The sequence below is a fragment of the Coregonus lavaretus genome (assembly GCF_964263955.1).
Source record: "Coregonus lavaretus genome assembly, chromosome: 16".
Taxonomy (NCBI): Eukaryota; Metazoa; Chordata; class Actinopteri; order Salmoniformes; family Salmonidae; genus Coregonus; species Coregonus lavaretus.
The window spans coordinates 39,503,067-39,512,683 of record NC_140003.1 but is presented as its reverse complement, the minus strand read 5'-3'; the positions used below and the strand labels follow the sequence as shown (position 1 = coordinate 39,512,683).

Sequence of the window (9,617 nt, the reverse complement as noted above, 5' to 3'; positions counted from 1 at the left end):
TTTGTTTTTACAAAAAGACCAAAACTATAGCATTTAGATTTGGTTTCTTTGGCCAGTATTCATGTTCCCGCCTTTGCAAAACTTTATTTATAACAGTGTCTAATGTGGTTATCAAAAGTTACATACCGAAATGTGTTTCATAAATGTCTTTTTGATATTGCAAATTGTATGTAGGGGTCTATCTCCTTGTTTGTTGAATCAGAATATGTACAGTGAGTATACAAAACATCAAGAACACTTGCTCTTTCCATGACATAGACTGACCAGGTGAATCCAGGTGAAAGCTATGATCCCTTATTGATGCCACTTGTTAAATCCATGTCCATCAGTGTAGATGAAGGGGAGGAGACAGGTTAAAGAAGGATTTTTAAGCCTTGAGACAATTGAGACATGGATTGTGTATGTGTGCCATTCAGAGGGTGAATGGGCAAGACAAAAAATGTACGTTCCTTTAAACAGGATACGGTAGTAGGTGCCAGGCGCACCGGTTTGTGGCAAGAACTGCAACACTGCTGGGTTTTTCACGCTCAACAGTGCAACTGAAAATTAGGAAGGTGTTCCTGATGTTGTATCTATCTGGTTCAGATTGATTTATACTGACACTTCGTTATCTCTCAGATATTTCCAAAATTCTATTTGGGTCTCACTCAACTTTCCATATGTAGATGAAGCGGCGTGTGTGTGTGTGTGTGTTTGTTATGTGTGTGTATTCCAGTTATATAGGCCTAGCTGTATTTCTGCTGAGACTGTTGCTCTTAACTCCCTAGCCAACATTGAGAGATCGCTCATTCTGCCACCCCTCTCCTCCATCTCCCTCTCTGTCTTTGACTGACTGACTCCCTGACTCCCTAGCCTCTTTCTTTCTGACCCCCCATCTTTTTTTCTTCCTTTCTCTGAATAGGTTGTCTGATAGAGCTAGTTCTTCTTTCTCCATCACTTATTACCATGCTGCCCTTTCCACCAATAGGAAGACTGCTATGGCAAGCCTCAGCATCTGCTGTCTGGAACCATAGCAACAGCTCGGAATAGCCAATGACACTGGGGAGGCTGTAGGCTACATATGTGCGCGTGACAGGCGCAATGAAAAGAGACCCAGAGTGGAAAGGTAAAAAACGCATTGAATTGTTTTAAAATATACATCAGAGAATCCATAATTAAAAGTAGGCTAGACGAAATATGACAATGGAACAAACTTGAAATATGAAATATGCTTTGTTGACTTCATGCATCTTTAACGGATTTTCGGGGTTAATTCGTTTATGAATGAACGAACAAACGTGCATTGCATGCGATGACGTGCGTGGGATCAAATCGCCATCCATTAAATTAAATCACTGGAGCCGAAATTGGAATTGAACTGATTATTTAGATGTTAAAATCAGCATAATATCGTATAAGCAAACAATATTAGAGCCTGTCATAGGCCCACTAATGGCAGAGGCTAGCCTACCAACAGAGACTTTTGACATAACGGTTTACCCCAGTAGCAGTAACCTACACCGGACTGAAGTATCGGAGCTCCCCCGTGTGTCGGTATTCTCTGCATGTATGCCGCCCGTCATTTTTGCGTAGGTCTGTGCGCGTGCCAGGTTTTCTGAGGACACTGGCTGGAGGCACAGCAGCCAGTCTGCATCAAAAACAAAAGAGAAAAAAAAAGGTGCTATTTTTTGTCGCACTGTCACACTTGGCCTAGTCTACCTGCATTGTCTTTTTTTTTTTCAGAGTCCTACCATAGATAATATATAATAATAATAATATAATAAATAATAATAATAATAAGGAGGCTGTAGTAATAATACCATAGATTATGCAGATTGTATAATGTCTTTCCAGTCTACAATCCAGTCCAGACCGTTTTCAGATCTCTCTCTCTCTCGCTCTCTCTCTCTCTGTGTGTATGCGTGCGTGCATGTATTATGGGCCCAGTAGGCTGGGTGCAGTGACAGTAAAAACACAGCCCATTCAATGAGGACGTGCGTGCGTGAGAGGATCTTGGGGGGTGGTCGATAGTAGTCCACCACATCTGCTCGTCCCTAATCTCTTTGATTCAATCCCATTTCAATTTTTTTTAGACCCTTCTCTAGTGTCTAAATGGAGTAATCGCCTCTTTTCTCTGCTGTGGAGACCGAGGAGGTAAGGGCTAGGAGAAATGGTCAATGAAATGGAACTTGTCCCTTCACAGCGCTGCGTCAAATGTAGTGTTGTTGACTCGCCACTGGGTGGCACGATAACCTAAGCCAGTGGCAATGCGAGCTGTCACTGACCTGACCGTAAACAGTGAGGGGAGGAGCCGGGGAGTTGAGAGAGGGAGAGGAGAGAGGGAGAGCGAGAGAAAGAAGCAGACAGGCTGCTGAAAATGGAGAGTACATGGAGAGGTGATCGAAAATAATTGACGAACCACAAGAGCGTGTCAAAATAGGAAGACCACGACAGTTACACTAAACTCCAAATAAGGAATAACGCTGCCTCCTAGACGCTTTAGAATCCTGCGAGAACGACATTTAATTGCTTGGTTTCAGCACAACATCAAGTCAGTAAAAGAGAGAAAAGGTGAGTATAAAAGTGACTTCCGCTTTTACAATGTGAACTGTGCAGAGTGTGTGTGGACACTGTCACACTGGTGCACCTCGTGTTGTTTATTCAGTGTTGGGCAATTATGTAACAGGATTTCGATGTAAGTAACGTGTTCCCACTGCACACAGAATTTGTGCAGAGTGTGTCGCTGCGACACATGATTCATTCTGTTAGCTAGCTACATTTGTTGTTTATCAAAAGGTGAAATAGGGTGTACTTATAGTTGTCCTGTTTCACACATGTACGGTGTGGTCCAACCACCTCAAATTCTCGCCATGCAGGTCGACCATTAATCCTTGTTTGTGTTCAGATCGAGGAGGGAGGGAGCAAGGAGGAGGGTTAGTTAGAGGGACTGACTATATCTGTAGCCAACTCCAGCAAGGCCTACAAGCGTGACCCCAGTAACCTGCTTACTTTAATCATTTTCAGTACAGTAGGTTATAGTCATTGAGGAGAGTGGTGTTAGCTAGCTACAGTATAAAGTATGGTCCATCATCTAACAGAGCTGACAAAAAAGGGAGAGGCTGGAGTTAGGGAGGGGGGGTTCTACTATGCGAACATATGGAATTGTTTTAAGATGGTCAACATGGATAATTTTGAGCTATTTGATTTAGAATTTTAAGACCTCTGTAGGTACAACATTTATTTGATAACATATTGAATTTGGCCTTTACTACTATAGCCCATAGAAACGCATTGAATAACACATTAATAAAAATGGCAAAACAGACAGTCAAAAAATAAATCCTAAGGAAGGTTTTGAAGTCTGACCTATATCTAGGAGATATATAGAAAGCTCAGGATTTTTATTTTTTTTGGGATACATACAGTGCCTTCGGAAAGTATTCAGACCCCTTGACTTTTTCCACATTTTGTTACGTTACAGCCTTATTCTAAAATGGATTATATATTCCACAGGCATAAACTGTGGTCCTCTGTAGCTCAGCTGGTAGAGCACGGCGCTTGTAACGCCAAGGTAGTGGGTTCGATCCCCGGGACCACCCATACACACAAAAAAAAATTATGCACGCATGACTGTAAGTCGCTTTGGATAAAAGCGTCTGCTAAATGGCATATTATTATTATATTTTCCCCCTCATCAATCTACACACAATACCCCATAATGACAAAGCAAAAACAGTTTTTTAGAAATAAAATTAATATCACATTTACATAAGTATTCAGACCCTTTACTCAGTACTTTGTTGAAGCACCTTCGGCAGCGATTACAGCATTGAGTCTTCTTGGGTATGACGCTACAAGCTTGGCACACCTGTATTTGGGGAGTTTCTCCCATTCTTCTCTGCAGATCCTCGCAGTCGCTGTCAGGTTGGATGGGGAGCGTTGCTGCACAGCTATTTTCAGGTCTTTCCAGAGATGTTCGATCGAGTTAAAGTCTGGGCTCTGGCTGGGCCACTCAAGGACATTCAGAGACTTGTCCCGAAGCCACTCCTGAGTTGTCTTGGTTGTGGAAGGTGAACCTTCGCACCAGTCTGAGGTCCTGAGCGCTCTGGAGAAGGTTTTCATCAAGGAACTCTCTGTACTTTGCTCCGTTCATCTTTGCCTCGATCCTGACTAGTCTCCCAGTCCCTGCCACTGAAAAACATCCCCACAGCATGATGTTGCCACCACCATGCTTCACCGTAGGGATGGTGCCAGGTTTCCTCCAGACGTGATGCTTGGAATTCAGGCCAAAGAGTCTTTAGGTGCCTTTTGGCACACTCCAAGCGGGCTGTCATGTGCCTTTTATTGAGGAGTTGCTGCTGTGTGGCCACTCTACCATAAAGGCCTGATTGATGGAGTGCTGCAGAGATGGTTGTCCTTCTGGAAGGTTCTCCCATCTCCACAGAAGAACTCTAGCGCTCTGTCAGAGTGACCATCGGGTTCTTGGCCACCTCCCTGACCAAGGCCCTTCTCCCCCGATTGCTCAGTTTGGCCGGGCGGCCAGCTCTAGGAAGAGTCTTGGTGGTTCCAAACTTCTTCCATTTAAGAATGATGGAGGCCATTCTGTTCTTGGTGACCTTCAATGCTGCAGAAATGTTTTGGGACCATTCCCCAGATCAGTGCCTCAACATAATCCTGTCTCGGAGCTCTACGGACAATTCCTTCGACCTCATGGCTCAGTTGGTAGAGCATGGCGCTTGCAACGGCAGGGTTGTGGGTTCGATTCCCACAGGGGGCCAGCATAAAAAATAAATAAAAATGTATGCACTCACTAACTGTAAGTCGCTCTGGATAAGAGCGTCTGCTAAATTACTAAAATGTAAATGTAAAATGTTTTTGCTCTGACATGCACTGTCAATTGTGGGACCTTATAATGATAATGTGCCTTTCCAAATCATGTCCAATCAATTGAATTTACCACAGGTGGACGCCAATCAAGTTGTAGAAATATCTAAAGGATGATCAATAGAAACAGGATGCACTTGAGCTCAATTTCGAGTCTCATAGCAAAGGGTCTGAATACTTATGTAAATTAGGTGTTTCTGTTTTTTATTTTTAATACATTTGCAAACATTTCTAAAACTTGTTCTCGCTTTGTCATTATGGGGTATTGTGTGTAGATTGCTGAGGATTTTTTATTTATTTAATCCATTTTAGAATAAGGCTGTAATGTAACAAAATGTGGATAAAGTCAAGGGGTCTGAATACTTTCCAAAGGCACTGAATTTAACCCCTCCTTTTGGGGGGCACAAAACTACTTCCATTCATTTTTTAAACTGGTACCTTCAGAGGAGTCTCATCTTTCCATAGAGTGGTCATGTTATACTGAACAGAAATATAAATGCAACATTTAAAGTGTTGGTCCCATGTTTCATGAGCTGAAATAAAAGATCCCAGAAATGTGCCATACGCACAAAAAGCTTATTTCTCTAAAATGTTTGGCACAATTTTGTTTACAACCCTATTAGTGAGCATTTCTCCTTTGCCAAGATAATCCATCCACCTGACAGGTGTAGAATATCAATAAGCTGATTAAACAGCATGATCATTACACAGGTGCACATTGTGCTGGGGACAATAAAAGGTCACTCTAAAATGTGCAGTTTTTTCACACAACACAATGCCACAGATGTCTCACGTTTTGAGGGAGCGTGCAATTGGCATGCTGACTGCAGGAATGTCCACCAGAGCTGTTGCCAGAGAATTGAATGTTCATTTCTCTACCATAAGCTGCCTCCACATCGTTTTAGAGAATTTGGCAGTACGTCCAACCGGCCTCACAACCGCAGACCACGTGTAATCATGCCAGCCAGGACCTCTGCATCCGGCTTCTTCCCCTGCTGGATCGTCTGAGACCAGCCACCCGGACAGCTGATGAAACTGTGGGTTTGCACAACCAAAGAATTTCTGCACAAACTGTCAGAAACCGTCTCAAGGAAGCTCATCTGCGTGCTCGTCGTCCTCACCAGGTCTTGACCTGACTGCAGTTCAGCGTCGTAACCGACTTCAGTGGGAAAATGCTCACCTTCGATGGCCACTGGCACGCTGGAGAAGTGTGCTCTTCACGGATTAATCCCGTTTTCAACTGTACGGGGCAGATGGCAGACGGCGTCGTATGGGCAAGCGGTTTGCTGATGTCAACATTGTGAACAGAGTACCCGATGGTGGGGTTATGGTATGGGCAGGCAGGCAGGCATAAACTACGGACAACGAACACAATTGCATTTTATCTATGGCAATTCGAATTTGAATGTTTGGGATGCTCTGGATCGCACAGCCATTGAAGAGGAGTGGGACAACATTCCACAGGCTACAATCAATAGCCTGATCAACTCTATGCGAAGGGGATGTGTCGCGCTGCATGAGGCAAATGGTGGTCACCAGATACTGACTGGTTTTCTGATCCACGCCCTACTTTTTTTTTTAAAAGGTATCTGTGACCAACAGATTTGAATGTTTGGGATGTATCTGTGACCAACAGATGCATATCTGTATTCCCAGTCATGTGAAATCCATAGGTTAGGGCCTCATTTATTTATTTCAATTGACTGATTTCCTTATATGAACTGTAACTCAGTAAAATCTTTGAAATTGTTGCATGTTCTGGTTTATTTTTGTTCAGTGTAGTTTCTAGGCCACAGAGCATTGCAAGTGCACAAACCGTCATATGTATCGACACACCAGTTGACATTTTTTAAATTTTAGTCATTTAGCAGACGCTCTTATCCAGAGCGACTTACAGGAGCAGTTAGGGTTAAGTGCCTTGCTCAAGGGCACATCGACATATTTTTCACCTAGTCGGCTCGGGGATTAGAACCAGCGACCTTTCGGTTACTGTCACAACGCTCTTAACCACTTATCGACCTGCCGCCCCTAGCCAGGTGTTTCGTAGCTCTCTAACCTGCTTTAATAACTACATCCTGTCCCACCCTCAGCCCCAGCATCTCTCTCATACCTAGCCTAACCTCAAAACCTCATACCTAGCCTAACCTCAAAACCTCATACCTAGCCTAACCTCAACCTCATACCTAGCCCAACCTCAAAACCTCATACCTAGCCTAACCTCAAAACCTCATACCTAGCCCAACCTCAAAACCTCATACCTAGCCTAACCTCAACCTCATACCTAGCCTAACCTCAACCTCATACCTAGCCCAACCTCATACCTAGCCTAACCTCAAAACCTCATACCTAGCCTAACCTCATACCTAGCCCAACCTCAAAACCTCATACCTAGCCTAACCTCAACCTCATACCTAGCCTAACCTCAACCTCATACCTAGCCCAACCTCATACCTAGCCTAACCTCAAAACCTCATACCTAGCCCAACCTCATACCTAGCCTAACCTCAAAACCTCATACCTAGCCTAACCTCATACCTAGCCTAACCTCAAAACCTCATACCTAGCCCAACCTCATACCTAGCCTAACCTCAAAACCTCATACCTAGCCTAACCTCAAAACCTCATACCAGTCTTTAAAGTTGAAGAAGGAACCTTTTTAGCCCTTTTCTACCACAATACCCGGGAGCCAGGTTACACTGTGATCCCTGCAGTCCACCAGCTGTGGGCCATTTGTGTTGCTGTGGGGACTCATTTGAGCGTTGCACAGCAGGACATCCCCTCTTTCCGATCTCTCTCTTTCTGTCTGTTTCTTTCGCTAACTCTCTCTCGCTGTCTTTTTTCTGTGCCTTTGTCCATAGCATTTCTACCCAAGGCTACATCTCCACCCTTCTTTTCATTCCAGCCTACTTCACTATCTCCTCCTTTCTGAAGCCTATTCTTCTTGTGTGATGTCTCCTCCCCTTTCAACTGACCTGAGTGTGTTCTTCCTGCTCATGCTCATTTGCATAATTTGAGCACCTGGCCCTGGCAGGATCTAAGTCACACGCTGCAATCACAGCAGTCAGCTACAGGTGAAGGACAGATTGGGCACACACACAGACAATCACAGCAGTCAGCTACAGGTGAAGGACAGATTGGGCACACAGACAGACAATCACAGCAGTCAGCTACAGGTGAAGTACAGATTGGGCACACAGACAGACAATCACTGTCAAACCTGATGTGTCCCGTGTGGCTCAGTTGGTAGTGGGTTCGATTCCCATGGAGGACCAGAATGGGTAAAAAAGTATGAAAATATATGCACTCACTGCTGGAACAGAGCGTCTGCTAAATGACTAAACTGTAAAAATGTACTGGCCTACTTCCTCCGGTCGAGACAGGGGTTGCTGACTGAGGCTGGAGTCAGTGCTAAAGGGAGAGTACACTCCAAAAGAGCATGGGAAACACCCTCCTCATGTCATATCGGACCACAGACAGACAGATGGATTGGACTCTAAAGCCGCCAGAAGAGGGGGTTTGAAGAGAAATCGGTGACGCTCAAGGCCAGAACTAAAGTGTGCAGAGGGATATTGAAAAATAACGTAATAAGAGAGAGGATGAGGATTGTTTCACCATAATGTAAATCATCACACCTTCTGAGAGAGAAAGAGGCACTTGTTATATCGGGTGAGAAAAATGGGGGGAGAGCAACACGTGTGTGAGAGAAAAATCAGTTGTTCTAGACGAGTGTGTGTGCTGGGGGACAAAGAGACAGACCAAGGAGGGTAAAGGATATGTAAGTAAGCCTTAATCTCCCCATCAGGGTGGGGCCTGATGGAAATCTCCCTGTATCCATCACTAATTACAATACAAGCCTAATTAGTGTACAAAGCTGGCTGATCGATCGCCTGCAAATCTGATAACAAACACACGGTGGGGTGTATGTTACATAGACTGACTCCTTTTTTTTCCTGACTCCTCATTTTAGAGACGTCTAAAATATCCGCTCTCTCTCTCTCCTCCAGGTGTCTGTCAGTATGAGTGGAGATGGACAGAGGAAGAGAGACAGTGATGACAACGGTTGGGCTTCCAGGGTGAGTAACTTCCTGTTTCCGTTGCCATGGTGACCCATGAGCGTGGCGTTGTCTGTTACATTGTCCCATTGGCTCCCTTTAGCTCAGTGGGATAATATGGTCTTGGAATTGTGCAAACAACCCAGGTTCCGTACTTGTCAAATCAAATCAAAACAAATGTTATTGGTCACATACACATATTTAGCAGATGTTATTGCGGATCAAATCAAATCAAATCAAATTTTATTGGTCACATGCGCCGAATACAACAGGTGCAGACATTACAGTGAAATGCTTACTTATAGCCCTTAACCAACAGTGCATTTATTTTAAACAAAAAAGTAAGAATAAAACAACAACAAAAAAGTGTTGAGAAAAAAAGAGCAGAAGTAAAAAATAAAGTGACAGTAGGGAGGCTATATATACAATAGAATAAAGTGACAGTAGGGAGGCTATATATACAGGGGGGTACCGTTGCATAGTCAATGTGCGGGGGCACCGGCTAGTTGAGGTAATATGTACATGTGGGTAGAGTTAAAGTGACTATGCATAAATACTTAACAGAGTAGCAGCAGCGTAAAAGGGATGGGGTGGGGGGGCAGTGCAAATAGTCCGGGTAGCCATGATTAGCTGTTCAGGAGTCTTATGGCTTGGGGGTAGAAGCTGTTGAGAAGTCTTTTGGACCTAGACTTGGCACTCCGG

The 9,617-nt window shown here is 44.1% G+C and overlaps 1 protein-coding gene across 1 annotated transcript in view; it reads left to right on the top strand.

The window, feature by feature from the left end:
* Positions 1-2,338: 2,338 nt before the first annotated feature.
* The window catches only part of LOC311143938 (DNA repair protein REV1-like), a 31,217-nt gene continuing 23,938 nt past the window's right edge, over positions 2,339-9,617 (top strand). Inside the window, exons 1-2 of the mRNA XM_084179833.1 lie at positions 2,339-2,550; positions 8,868-8,936. Coding sequence (XP_084035959.1) covers positions 8,880-8,936 — 57 coding nt within the window. The 5' untranslated portion in view covers positions 2,339-2,550; positions 8,868-8,879. The remainder of the gene's footprint in view (positions 2,551-8,867; positions 8,937-9,617) is intronic.